This window comes from Macrosteles quadrilineatus, unplaced genomic scaffold (assembly GCF_028750875.1).
Source record: "Macrosteles quadrilineatus isolate MER2022 unplaced genomic scaffold, UCM_ALF_1.0 Scaffold_4__1_contigs__length_99947679, whole genome shotgun sequence".
Taxonomy (NCBI): domain Eukaryota; kingdom Metazoa; phylum Arthropoda; class Insecta; order Hemiptera; family Cicadellidae; genus Macrosteles; species Macrosteles quadrilineatus.
Window position 1 is genome coordinate 89,202,157 of NW_026542597.1, and position 15,565 is coordinate 89,217,721.

General features: G+C 32.9%; 1 protein-coding gene across 1 annotated transcript; it reads left to right on the forward strand.

Moving 5' to 3' along the window:
* The first annotated feature begins 1,926 nt into the window (after nucleotides 1-1,926).
* LOC128992434 (uncharacterized) lies at nucleotides 1,927-12,318 on the forward strand. Its single transcript, XM_054416007.1, is given in 1 exon segment — nucleotides 1,927-12,318. A coding segment is annotated over 1 exon segment (5,802 nt). The 5' UTR covers nucleotides 1,927-2,021; the 3' UTR covers nucleotides 7,824-12,318.
* Nucleotides 12,319-15,565: the final 3,247 nt, after the last annotated feature.

Genomic DNA, 15,565 nt, shown 5'->3' on the forward strand with positions numbered 1-15,565 from the left:
TGGTTTTTTAAATTGTAAAATTTTAATCTACTATGAGTTGGGATTATTTCATTTTCATGTCTTGTATTACTTATAGCATATGGAAGATGTAGAACTTAGCGCCTCATTTTTAGAAATTAGTATGCAGTCATAGATGTATTGTCCATAAACTGTGGACATTTCAGGATTTTCGAAGTCTTCCTCTTTGGCTAATTGATAATTCATAATCTAGTTTAAGAATATATTATGACTGTTTTTTGTTGTTTTAGGGTAGACCCTACTGTCCGAATTTATTTTTCGTGTTGGAAAAAAAGTCCAAAACTTAAGTGTGAGTGAATGTATAAAAAATAACTAAAGAGTATTGTCTCTAACCCACAGTATTAAGACATTTTCTTAAGTGCGTAGATTCCAGATTTGAGGGTTTGCTTTTGATGGGAGCAGAAAATTATATGGAAATGCAGTCGTGCAAACTGTGGACTGTTATGAATAGATCAAATCAATGTGTCTAATCAATTTGAGAACTGAACTTCTCTATGGCTTCTGAAACTCTCAAGCTTGATATTTCAATAGACAATTTTTTTTCTATGTCAAAAAAGGTGCAAAAAAAATTATAACTAGGCCTACTCTTAAATTGTTGTAATAATGATAATTTTTTACGGTTGATTTTCATACAAAGAATAATAAAATATTTCCCTTTATTTTTTATCATCCTACGGTATTCATTTTAAAATAATTGTAAGATCTTAAATAGACAATTATTGGGGTTTGCATTAGGATTACAAAAGTCACAACCAATCTCTAATATCTCAAATGCCTACAGTTTTTAGATTCTCATAAAAAATAACTTGGACAAAGTAAAGGCATAAATACTAATACATTTGACACCTTATTCTTCAATCGGGAAGTTTTTTTTTTGTTATCAAATTTAACAGCAATAAATAAACCTTCAGTTTTTTTATTTATTTTTTTATGATGGTTCCCATAACAGGGTTTTTATTTCGGCATTCGTTTTTGAACACGATCTCTTCTTTTAGTTACCATCTTCAGTGAAACTCAAGGAATCATTATCCCAACTGATAAGTGATTAGAACCAGACTAGACAGTAGACGCTATATGAGCAGTAGTGTCGCTATGAGCGCTGTCCGTAAACAACTTTGGCAGGTATCGTAGTATCGTCTCAAATTCGTCTGTCCGCTGCCACTACCAATACTCAAAAACTAAAATTCCCCGTGATTCCTACCTTAGTCCTAGAATAAGTAGTCCAGAAGTTGACGAATAAAGTTAGTCTCCGAATAGACTAGTCCGCGGACTAGGGAGTTAGTTCGCGAGCTCTGAAACCCGATTTTTTATTCGATGACTAACTTTATTCACTTATTAAGTAACTCCAGGATTACGTATTCCCGAGCTCGGAAACCCGCCCATTTTCTAAACGTTCAAATTTTTAATGCAGTTCATTTTTTTATCTGTTTTACAGTCTTACCTTGAGTAAAGATTAAGAAAATTGTTTTTGGTTTCTGAGGACCTGAGAATGAATACCTAGTGAAAGGAACCAATTCATATTTTAACATGCATCATATTATCATGATAGAGCTTTGCTCAAGGGAAATTTCTTTAATAAAAACATACAAGAAACTTACAAGTACCATTGGCAATAGGCGAAGTAGTTTTGACTTCTAAATAATATACAGGAGTCAGATTCCAAATTAACCATGTTCTTAGCTTTGAAACAAACCTTACTTCCAAATTTACATTTTACCTACGGGTGTGTATTCAAACATTCTTTCTCAAATTAAAACTACTGGTATTGAAAGTTAGTTCGTCGTCCACAATTGTCTCTATGACTACCCTCCAATATTTATTGATATAGGGTTTCCTGTTGGTTGTAATATCATTGTACATCTATATACACTACTCTATATCAAGATGTGTGTTTTTTTTTTCAGAATCGTTGTTGTGCCGCCTTAACTTTGCGCCAAAACCAACACAAGTCTTCTAAGAGAGGTATGATGAAGTGCAATAAGTGATTACTTAAATTGACAGCAATGATCCTACTTTTGATACATTTCCTGCTCTTCCATCTCTCGTATTCAGCAAATGACTGTTGGTGGAGCGGATGTCAACCAAACACCCGGGCTGTAACTGGTTGTGGCCAGTACAATAGGACTCAGCAAGACATCAGAGGGTGTAAAGGTGGTTCAGAATACTACTGTTGTACACTGGACACAACAACAACTCGCGCCCCTCAAACTGGTTGTTGGTGGACTGGTTGTCAACCCAACAACTGGAAAGTAACAGGTTGCGAACAATATAGTCTCGTGCAATATAATATCCAAGACTGTGACAATGGTCACAAATATTTTTGCTGCCCTGATAGTAACCATCCAAAGCCGCCATTGACGACCGATCTTGAGTGTGTTTGGTCTCCATGCCAACCATCAAACTGGACCATCAGGGGTTGTCCTCCTTGGATGCTGCAAATTGGCTCCCAGTCTTGCGGAGAAGGACAGGGAGACATTTTTCAGTGTTGTGAAAGCAAACAAATACCCGATGACGACGATGATACAAACTTAATTACAGGAGAATCTTTCCAGAATTTTGTTAAATACTTATTAATCAAAGGTAAAGATTTTGCAGTAGAACCAGACAGTTTACCGTGTATAGCTATTGATGTAGAAAAGAAGTCCATACTCAAAATTAAAAATGAAGGAATTCGCACTTGTGACTTGTGCCCTTACTTTCCACAAAAAAGGTTTGTAAATGTGTTCTTATCAAATGAGCCTTTGGACGTTGAATCTAATTTACTCTTTCCGGAATGTTTCGGTTATTGCTTTGACAGAGATGACTGTGTGGCATTTAGCTATGACTATTCAACTCGTACTTGCTATATATTCAATAATACAATTGGTGTTTTTACCAAGAGCTCACAATGGACAACCGTCTTTATGACACAACCAATGGGGGTTTTGGAAAACTGGTCTTATTTTCGACATACTTCCATAACAGGAGAGGGTTTCAAACAATCACGAGAACAAAACTTCAAAGAATGTTTAAAAAAATGTAACCACGATGATAAATGTAATTATGTGTCGTATTCTATAAAGACTCTGGACTGTGTTATGATTACTTCTCAAGATAAAATACAATATATAGACATGCAATATGGATTTATCTCTGCTTTTAAAATAACATCTCTTCCACTTTCTAGGGATGCTAGTTCTAGGTTCATTGAAATTGGAGAAGAAATCTTTGGCCAAGACCAAACTTCCGATATAAAAAAGAACGAGTGCGCTTCAATAAGAAATGAAACTCATTCAGCATTTTATTCTAAATCATGTTTCACATATCCAGGAGTTGGGTGCGATTCAGTGACAGGGTGCAAAACCTGTTACTACCCTGAAAAAACAAATTATTTTTATAATCTTATTATATGTCCAGACAGTAAATGGGTTGTAAATGAAAATATCAAACAATCTATTCAAAGTGCTTTGATGTCGTGTTTAAAAGACTCATTCTGTATTGCTCTTGGATATGACACAATAACAAAAAACACAAAACAGTTAACTATCGAGGACCTTCCGGGTAACAACTCCCCAACAACATTTATAATGAGATATCCAATAATATTTACAGAAAATCAGAAGCTAATAATGAACCACGATTTGTTGTCCAGCTACGATATTGAAAGGATATCAAATGATAATAACTCTTTTCATGAAATAGGTGGAAAGTCTTTCAAAGATTGTTTTAATATTTTTGATTCAAGCAATTCTTACATAAGAATGTCTTATGCAAATAAGATGTGCAAAATTTCATCTAAAGAGGTTAAATATGTAAGGAATGATAGATTTATCACAGTTTTCAAAAAACCAGATATAACCTCACCCATTATTAACTATGTAAGAACACCAGGCTTTTCGATAGAAGAAAATAAAGCTAAACAGAATTTTGGCCCATGCACAAACTGTGAAATAGACTGTGCCATTAAATGCAACAGTGAATTTAAGAGTTGGTGTTCACATTTTATGGTAAGGCACGATCGCAATAAAGCAGAATGCTTCTTCTATGACCTGTTTAGTGATACAGCAGCAAATAATGTAATTCTTCAGCAAATGGATAATAAACAAATATTTACCAAAGTAAGTAACCTAGATTTTGCCCTTGACTCTTTGAATAAGCTTAACCCTTTCCAAAGTTCTGACATTTTCAATTGTTTCCAGCCTGATTCTGACAATAAGCAAACAGAAACATCTTTAACTCGTTTTGATAAAAACAATGGTAACAGTGACAGTGCAGTTCAGCTTAGACAAAAGAGAGGGATTGGAGATTTCTTTAAAAGAATAGGAAACGCTCTTAAAAAGGTTGGTGAGGTTTTTGTTGATACTGTTAAAGATACAGCAAAAACTGTCGTTGATACAGCTAAAGGAGTTGTAAATACTGTAAAAAATGTTGTTACAGGGGACTTTGGTCAAGATAAGGAATCGTTTGTTAACATACCAATTGTGAAAGATGTATCAAATGCAGTAGAACTTGGTAATGGAGTTGTTACAGGGGATTGGGACAAAACAAGGGAGAATGGTTCTGAACTCTTACAAGGTCAAGCTTTAGATATTGCAACATCTTTGATCCCGGTAGGTGGGAAATTTATTGGCAAAGGGTTAAAAGCTATAGGAAAAGCAGTAAAAATGAAACCATTAGGTCCCAAAAAAGTATCAAAACGTGATGTAGAGAGAGTAAATAATAACAGCAGAAAAGTCCCTGAAAGTAAAAAAAATGTTGATAAAAATAGGAGAAACTGTAAAAAGAGGCCCAAGAGAATGGCAAATAAAAGACCTAGACCTGGTAGTTGTGATAGTGATGATGATGAAGATGATGACGAATATAATTTATGTCCACCCGTTAGTATACCTAATATTATACAACGTACATTAGTATCAGGATGTTCAAGTAGGAAAAAGGGTGCAACTTGTGACTTTGAGTGTGAACCTGGATATCAGGAACCAAATAGCCAAGTGAAATGTGTTGGTAGAGAGAATCAGCGGCCAACATGGATACCAACACCAACCTGTGATAGAATTGACTGTGGTCCCATTCCATATCCTCTCGTTTCATTACAAACCCCTCAGGTTCAAAAGCTTGGTTCTACTGTTTTTGGACAATATGTAACAGTTTATGTTGCACTTTTCAACTTATTCCGCAAGCTTCCAGTATGGACTGTAGCTCTTCATCAGAGTACTCAGTATAGAAGTAAAGATTACGCAGCAAGTAAAGACGTAAAGAGAGCTCAGGGTTATAAACCTTTCCCTTGCTCACAACTGGCAAGTTATCAAGGATCTCCGTCAGATTACAGCGGAAAACCATGGGATCAAGGACATTTAACCCCTGCCAATATTGCGAGGTGGTCTGAAAAAGCAAGACTTAGTTCAAATCTATATATAAATCTTGCTCCACAAGATCCATTCACCAACAAAGGACCATGGAAAAGATTAGAAACTGAAGTTGAATGTTTCAGCAGGAAACATCGAAGTCTTGTTGCTACCGGAATATGTAACAAGAACATTGGAAAAATCAATAAACTTGAAATTCCTTCATGCTATTGGAAAATGGTATGCTACAAAGATAAAAAATTGAATGTACAAGTTGTTGGTTTCATGGCAAGTAACAATCATCCAGCAAACAAAACAGAAAAGAACCTAAGAAGAAAACAAGTCTATACACCTTTATCACAATACGAGGTTCAAAGAGAACTTCAAGCATTAAATGTAAATATAAGAAGCCCGTGGAGACATACAGCTACTACCATTAATGCTGGTCGTCCTATTGCAGTTGGAAACGATGCTTCGGTTTGGTTTCCGGTAAGCCCATTAATATGTGAAAGAGCTGATACTCTATCAGAAGAAGAGAAAAATTATTGGATTAATCAGTTACCTGAGGTAACAGATAAAAAAAAGAGTACTCGAGCAATCAAACGTGGGTGTGGAGAAGATGGTGATGAAGACGAGGGAAGTGCGCTGGTTAATGTCCAAAACTGCAATAAACGTATAATTGGTTACTATACATCTTGGGGAAAGAAGAAAATAAGTGGTAGAGAATTAAGGAGATTAACACATGTAATTTATGCATTTTTAGAAATGAAAGAAGATGGAACCATAGATGTAGGCTCAGCTGATAGAAAAAATGCACAAAATATTAATGATGAAGTAAAAAATTCTAAAGAGCGTTTAGAAAATCTAATGGAGTTGGCAGCTCTGCATTCTCATGTCAAAATTATGTTTGCAGTAGGTGGTTGGGAGAATTCTCAGTATTTTAGTGCTGTAGCTGCTAGCCCACAAAAAAGAATCACTTTTATAGCCTCCATAGTAAAAATGATCCAGCGATATGGATTTGATGGTGTTGATATTGACTGGGAATATCCAGTAACTGGAGGTGCCAATGAGGGAATTCCACAAGATAAACAAAACTATGTTAATCTGATTAAAGAAATAAGAAGTGCTTTGGATAACTTGGCCAGTGAGGTAAGAAGAGAAGAAAAGTTCTTGTTGTCTTTCGCAGGAGCTGCAGGGCAGTGGATACTAGATCCAGGATTTGATTTGCCAGGATTGCTAAAGCATGCTGATTTTGCAAACATAATGAGCTATGATTATTTTGGAGCCTGGGCAAGTAAGTGGGGAGCTTATACAGGACCTCCATCACCTTTGTATTTTGGAATGCCTCCAAGATTTTCTGGTAAAACAAATGTTGATTGGACAGTAAAATACTACACTTGTAAAACACAACTGCCGCATAAGATAAATATAGGTTTACCATTCTATGGAAGATTTTGGAAAAATGTTGGTCAACCAGTAGATGGCAAGGATGGAATGTGGAGAACTGCAGAAAGAGTAAACGGTGTGTTTGAAGGGGGGTATAAGGCATGGCACGAAATACCTGAGTTTTTAGAAACAGGGGGGTTTGAACAAAATTTCCACGAGAAAAGTCGTACTCCATATGCTTGGAATCCAGCAAATAAAACATTTTTAGGGTATGAAAACAAAAAATCTCTCGAGGCTAAAGTACAATATGCAGTGAATAAGAACGTGGGTGGACTAATGATATGGTCTGTTGAGCTTGATGATGATGACCTCACATTGTTAAATACTGTCTATCAAGCACGACTTTGTGACAAAACAAACCCAAATGAAATTAATCATAAATGCTCTCCAATAGATGAAAAACGCTGGTGGACATCAGAGGATGGAGATGACATGGCTGGTCTTTGTGGCCGTTCTGCACCGTTGTATAAGGGATATTACCCGGTCTGTGACCCAGACGACCCAGGCTACAGCTGTTGTGGACCCGCTGGGTACTGCGGATCAGGAGAAAAATACTGTGACTGTCCGACTTGTAAAAACTATGGAGATAACCCACAAAAGATTCTAGAGCAGCCTATCAAACCAACTGTCCCTGTTACCTGGTATTTTCTTAATGCTGAAGAAGGAAAACGTGGCAGATGTGGAAGAAAAGTAAACAAACTCAAAGATGTATTTCCAACGTGTAACCCAGATGATGATAATGCATATTGTTGCTCCAATGGTGGATATTGTGGAAGTAAACCAGAACACTGCACTTGCAACGGTTGTATTGACTTCAAGAAAAATAAAAACTACCGTTATGGACCTAAAAAGTAATGTGATCGGAGTGATGGTGAAGACAAAGCAGAAAAATGTGGCCCAAAAGTACCAAAGGTTGATGGAATCTACGAATCAGAATGTGAGCCAAATACTAAGTTTAACTGTTGCAGTAACAATGGGTACTGTGGCTCCGGGCCGGAGTATTGCAATTGTCGAGGGTGTAAAAAATGTACTTAAATATCTTATAAAAATTACTAACAGAGTTTTATTGAGTAAATAAATTTATTTTCTAACGTACCTTTAGAGAGGAAGTTGTAACCGTAATGTTATTCATATTCATATTCAAACATCTTTATTCGTCATAAATCATGTACATTAGTGGTACAGTGAATAGTGTCAGAATACTTAAAATAAAAGTACTATTTCTATTTATAGGAGGAAAATTCATCAAAATAATGTAATGCTAGATTTATTATATGCTCTTTTACAATTTTCTTGAATTTAGATAGGTTCGATTATTTTTTTATGAATTCACGGACAAGTTTTAGAAAATCGTTACCAGCGTATGAGGGGTTTTTCCAAAAATTTTAATTTGTGAGATTGGACAAACTCCCTTCTCCGCCTAAAATTATAAGAATGCACTGAATTTATTACTTGTTCGGATTCATTTTTTTGCGATAACAATTGTTTCATAAATATATTGCCCATAAACTGTAAAAATTTGTAATTTCTTAAAATGTTCTTTTGCCGAGTCATCTTGTTTAAGCTTAAGCATAATTCTGATAGGTAGCATCTTTTTGTCGCTTCAGAATGACATCCATATTTAATATTTTTGTGACCCATATAATGCTAAACCCAATGAAATATGGGAGTGAATGTGGGCAAAATATATACTTTTTAGGGGTTTCAAATTACAATAAAAGGACATTTTTAATAATGCGAACATTCCAGAGTTAGTTTTGGTTAAAACGTTCTGTGTGTGTTTATCCCAATTCAAATTTTCAGCTATTGTTAATCCCAGAAAGTTGATTTGATTTTCCTTTTGAATGTTATTTGAGTTGTAAGTTATTGTTGGCTATTTTGTAATTTTGTTCTGTGCTGGATGAAATTTATAAATTTAGTTTTTTGTGAATTTAATAATAAGTTATGATTGTAGAACTAGTTTCCAATATTCTCTAATTCTACATATGTAAAAACTTCAGTTTCTTCTGGAGAGTTAGATGATACAATCAAATTAGAATCATCAGCGTAAAAACATAATTTAGAATTTTTCTTGTAGGTCAAAGTATCTTCCATGCCCTTAACGTAACACAAAAAAAAGCAAAGGCCCCAAAATTGAACCTTGTGGCACCCAAAATTTAATTGGTTGATAAGTTGACGATGATTTGATAATTCTACTATGATTTGTCAAATGGGTAATTTCCACGAATTGAGATCTATTTGTCAAATAGAAAGAAACCCAATTAAGGGCTCTTTTTGATATTCCAATTATTTTTAAATTTTTTTAGTAATTTACTATGTTTTACACTATCAAACACTTTAGAAAGGTCCATAAATATGCCAATTGCATAATGTCCTTTGTCTACTGATTCAATGACTGATTCGATAAAAGAAACAGCTGAGCTCACAACTGATCTTCCATTCCGTAATCCATGCTGATTATCATCCAAAATATTAAATTTTTTCAAAAACTCTGATAATTGTAAGTAGACGGCTTTTTCATACACTTTAGAAATTGAAGGAAGAACAGACATTGGGCGATAATTGGATATATTTTAAGGGTCATTTTTTTGTGTAAAGGAATTATTTTTGACCGCTTTAATATGTTAGGAAAAATGCCTGAAACAAACGAAGAATTGATCAGATGACATACAATTTTGCTGATGTAGGTTTTTGCAGCCATTATTATTGTTACAGGAATTTCGTCATGCCCACTAGAGTGTTTATTTTTTAAAGATTGAATGATTTTTTCCACCTCTCTTTCAGAGATCGGTTTCAGCTCAAATTTTGTCTTAAACATGTCATCGATAAAATCAGCTTTCACATCAGCCGTCACATTCTGATTGTTACAATTTAAATTTAAATCTAAATCTGTAACCATGTTGCTAAAATAACACTTAAACATATTATGTGTCCAACATACATAAACATATTTATGGGTCCAAAATTGTTTATGAATTTTGATTTACAATTATATTTTCTAATGGTTTCTTGTCATTTTCCCCAACTTCAGAGTTGATTATATTCCAGACGGTTTTCTGAATGTTTTGGGAATTTATTTTTTATATTTTTTAGCCTTATTTAGTCCTCTTTTATAATTAATTAGACTTTTCCTGGTGTAAAAAAAAATCTTTTAAACTAATACTTTTTTTTACTACGATTAACGATATTCCTTAGTGAGTTAAATTATATGCTGTTGTTTCATCTTCAATTCTTTAGTTATCCTTGTACGTTTTTATTTCTCATTGTAACCAATATGTTTTGAAAAGCCTAAACAAAATAGAAAGATTTTTTTGAGACATCATACTTTGTTTCTTCCCAGGAATTATACACATCGAACCAAGATTAATTGGAAAGTAATTGTGTGAAAAGATTAATGTTTTCATGTGAAAATTTACGCAACTCTTTTTTAATCAGCAAATTTACGGTTTTCATAGAATGTTGGATTTTACTTTTAATATCTGTCCATCATGGTCAGATAAGAAAGTAACCAGACCTTCTACCTTTAAGTCAGATAATTATATATTTTTTATCAAAAATTTACCTATTGCTGTCTCCGAATTATTTGTAACTCTTGCTGGGAAATCAACAAGGTACCTCATATTTTGCTTTCTAACATCTGTTGTAACAATCTATGTCTGCTATCCGATACTAAATCATCAATATTCAGGTCACCTGCTACAATATTTTTATAATATTTTTATTAAAATAATCAATTAAAATATCTAACCACTCCAGAAAAATATTTACATATGATCTAGGTGACCTGTAAATACCAATAATGAGCTATTTTTGCTTATTAATACTAAATTTACAGGCACAAAATTCAAATTGCAACTCTTCAAGCAGAACATTACATATATCCGGCACCGAGACCCTCCTCAGCTCAAAACTCTTCTCTGCCAAAATAATTATGACCAAAATAGGTATGACCTATTTTCGGAATTGCTGTACCTACATTTCAGGGCCTTAAAAGCCAACAAAATTCTAATTCTTATATTTGTATGAAAAATAGTGTATAAAGTTGTCTCTATAGACACAATTATTCATATAGTTCCTTTGATTTTGATTCTAAATGCGTCAACAAACCTTCACTTAAATGAGTTTACAAACACGGCTAATCTACCAGTGGGTAAGGTGGTTCCAAACCAAGATGTTGTTTGCACACTACAAATCAGTTTATCTCACTTTTCCCAAAAATATCAACGTGACATATAACCATTAACCAATCAAAGACTAAGTTTAGTAGGTTATATTAATATTTCCATCCTAGGCAAATTGTTTACTGACATGTTGAAACTTATAAACACAAAACATTGTCTCTCGATGCAAGTTTGCTAGTTTATTTATGCATCTTCATCAAATTTGACAAATTTCTTGATTTTATTGTGAGCTTAAACAAATTTTACCAGTGAGAACTTTATGAGAGCCTTGTAGCAAACGTAAGTACTGTATTTACTAAGTTGGGTCATTTATCCATAAATTTCCTCATGTTATAAACCTATTTGAATACTGTACAAATTAACAATGTAAATTCAACGGGGAAATTGAAAATTCCCTTAGTCTGCAAGTTGCTCGAAAATGATTATTACGTACTTTATAAAAAAGTATCTATCTACTAGTAGCAGTAGCAACAAGTAAATTTCTTAAGAAAAAAATATTACCAGTGTGGATACTATGGAACTAGGCCCAAGACAAATGAAATGTTGTGTTTAAATGTTTCTAGACATTTGTTGGGTATGTTATTTATGTACAAATCTATGATGGTAGACTCCAAGATCCCCTTGTCTGAGAATAAGGGTAAAGTATGTGTCATATAATTACAAATGTTTTGAATTTAATATGATATACTTATAATATTATACATACTATCTATAGATATATAGTATAAACTTGTTTTTAGAGATTTTAAGTTAACAAATAAGATACATAAGATAAGGCTTATGGAAATGTTGATAAAAAATGTTGTTAAATATAATTTGTAATAGCATACACTCATTTATTGGTTGGAGATAATATTGTAAATTTGGTTTAAAAGGTGACCTTGTTCTGTTTAAAGATCACAAAATGCTTATTCATAATATGGCTATTGAAATACAGTAAACTGTAATTATAGGAAAGATCTTCGAGTTAAATGTTTGATTTCATAAAAGATTCCGAATACCTTAGTTAATAATTTAGGTAGTTTAGTTTAGTTAATTTAGGAACCAAAGCCAGAATCATACTAAATTATAGCCCTATTTCTTTGATAAACAAATTCATGACTTTAAATATTATGTACATGTTTCTTTAACAAAGCTTTTACTTAGTTTTGTTTTTGGAAGAATTAAGATTTTTCAAAGATGTTTTAAAAAGGCTGTTTGAAAATTATATTAAGTATCTTATTGTGTAGCTTTTTTATTAAATATATAATAAATATGATTTATGATTTCTGAACTTATTTGATTGTATACCTTGTTTATTTATTGTAGAAAACCTTGGTATATCAGACATAATAAATACTTTAAATTAGGAGGAGTCAGATCAGAAGTAAAGAGAAGTATCTGCAATACTGAAACTGTTAACCAACTTTTAATCATATTAATAATAATTTTTATTCTTAAAAATTATGACAATAATTTCTATAGTTAAAAAAAAATTAACATTGTTTCTTAATAGAATTACTTCTAACAATTAAATCATTACAATAATAAGTTCTGACTTTTAGACAAACTGCCAAACGTAACACCTACAAATTGGTTATTTTGATATTGTTTTATTTCCTTGTCTGATTTAAAATGCATTTTTTAGTATTGATAATTCCAATAGTAAATGTTAGGTATAATGGGTTTCATTCAAGTTAGACGACATGTCTATCTAAAGACCTAAAGATGCATAACAGTTGGTTTATGCCCACATTACAATACCTGTGTAGACACCATCAGCCCAAGTAGTCTTCATGTCAATTTTTTTTATTGTGCAGGTAAGTAACTAAGGAAGAATGTTTTGAATTCATGACTTGATGTTTTAATAAAATAAACACAATTGTTGAGTTATTTTATTTCTTTTTGAAAACATAATTAACATGTGGTTTAGAGCCTATATATACAATATTATTACAGGTTGATGAATCAAAGAGACCATCGTATAAAAAATCAAAAGTTACAGTAGGCCTACCATTCAATAAAAAAAAAAAAAAATTAAAATGCTAATTATTTTTTTTTAATTTTCATAACAAATTGAATGTTTATATACATTAATCCACAGTAATTTCAATGACCAGCGTACAAAACTTATACCTTACAAAACTAAGCACAATGAAGATACAATTTATGTATTTAATCTCATGTAGATGATATTACAATTCCACTGTAAAATACCCCCGCCGCAGCAAACCTGCAGACTAAGCGAATTACCATATGCCTGATTGGACTTGCACTAATATGCCTCCTTAAAAATATCGCATTTATCCTCTATTTAAATAGAATTAGTTTAACGAGTAGCCTACTTAGGTTTGCTGTAACAGGGAGGGTAAAAAAGTGTTTTTTTCGTGTAAAATGTTAATAGTTTAGTAAAAAATAAATGTATTTTCCAAATGCGATCAAAATATGTTCATAAACAAGCAAACTACAACAGTTTATTTATTCTCCATAAGAATAACAAGGGAATTTAAAATTTACAGTTTTTTTTTGAATTTTCTCCGTAACCATTAGGTGCATAATAACGCTTCAATATACTAAACGATTTGTTTTTTAAGGTCTATTGAATGGTTTGAAAGAAATTGCTAAATTTTAAGTTTTTGTGGTCAAAAATGAGGAAAATTTATTTTTACCCCGTAAAACCCCCCATAGACCTCCGTTCCCATAGTCCGATCATGCTGGTTCGCGAACTCGTTCGAATAAACGTAGGTTTACACTTTGTACCAAATTTCATCAAAATCGGATGATTTTTGCTCGAGTTATCGTGCTAACGGTCACATTTATAAATAAATAAATAAATATATATATATATATATATATATATATATATATAAGAATTTGAACGGATGGTTTTTTGGTCTCTAGGGACCTCAAAACGAAAAAGTAAATCAGTCCCGGGTCCAGGTCTTACCATGAGTACTACGGTAATAGCTTATTCCCTATATGGGAAATTCGCTAAAACAAAATAGGAAATTTGTTGGCTAAAGATAATTGTTCATAAAAAAATATGAATAGTTAATCACCGATTATTTAATTAACAAGCTCAAAACAGTCCTCGGGGATCTACATTCATGTGATCATAACATTAATACGCAATAATGATTAAACAAATTTAAAGCTTAAATGAAATCTAAACCGTGATAAGAACAGTTTTATCATAACATGTACATCAGGGCGCGACGCAATATGGATGATGCATTGGTTTTGCATACGTTGTAAACTACAGGGTGAATAAAAAGTCAAGACCCCCCCATCTAATATTTTTCCAAGTAAATATACAGAGATATCCTTTTGGTGGTCGTGTAATCTTAGCAGGAAGTTTCATTTTATGATTTTTAAATTTTTGAGTGTCCCCCCAAAAGGGGGGATTTGGGGGCAACTCAAATATTTTAAATGTAAACCCCCTTCAAGTGACACCTCATTTTGAAGGGTTTACAAAAACTTAAAGAATGGTGAAAACTAGAGGTCGCTATCTCCTTTCTATCCAAAATGGTAGCCCATCAAATGTTGTGGAAAATCAATGGTAAAATTGGGTCGTAATGGTAATATTGGCTACCATTTTGGATAGAGAAGAGATAGCGAGCTCTAGTTTTCGCCATTCTTTACTTCTTTACTTACTTGGGAAAATATTAGTTGGGGGGGTCTTGACTTTTTATTCACCCTGTATGTGTTTTTGCAGGCATCATTGTGGTTTACATTTTGCAAGGATTGTAATCATTGACTATCAACCTTTGTTTATAGTTTAAATATTATTTTTTGTTAGTGTAATTTTAAAGTCTGGGTGGTTAAAATAGTGCAAATGAAAATATCCAAAAAGTAGACACAGCTTGCTCGATCATTTGTATTATTTACGATATCCAAGCACTCTTCCATGATATTGTATTCATGTAAACCTCTTTCTCTTTGAATAAATTATTTTGATTTGATTAAAAATGATTTTGATATCCTAATCTAACCTAGTTAGATTTACACGACGCTCTCATACGATGAAGCATAATCAAAGACAGTTTAAATACAGAATAAATTATACTAGAGGTCGACCAGTGGCCGAAACTCAACCAAAAATAATGTAATGTACAAACTTCTCTATTTTCACCCCACGCTGTAAATAAAACATGGGATGATTGTGTAGCAGTCTTCCATTTGCTTTGATTTTCTGTTTATTTATCGTTGTTCTTTCGTCACCAGCATAGCAACCCATAAGGCCCATGTGATTTTTTAATTTATTCATTTGTTGTGCTTATCTTTTTAGCCTATTTTAATTTATAAAGGGATTCGGTACATCTACAGGAAAATGTTTCTAACAGTATGCGTACATTTTCCCTGCGATGTACACGAGCTGAGAAAACAGGTTTAGAAGATAATAATAATAAACAATATTAAGAAACCTGCTTGTTTATTAATATTTAGGAAATAATTAACCTACAATTCATGTTTACATATTTCATGTTTACTTGAGTTTGTTATTTTACACCCACCCACCCCCACCCCCTGTACATAGTATACCACCCCCTTACAAAACTCGTAATAATCATTATTGGCATGAACACATACAAAAATCGTTATCAAAATAATTTATAA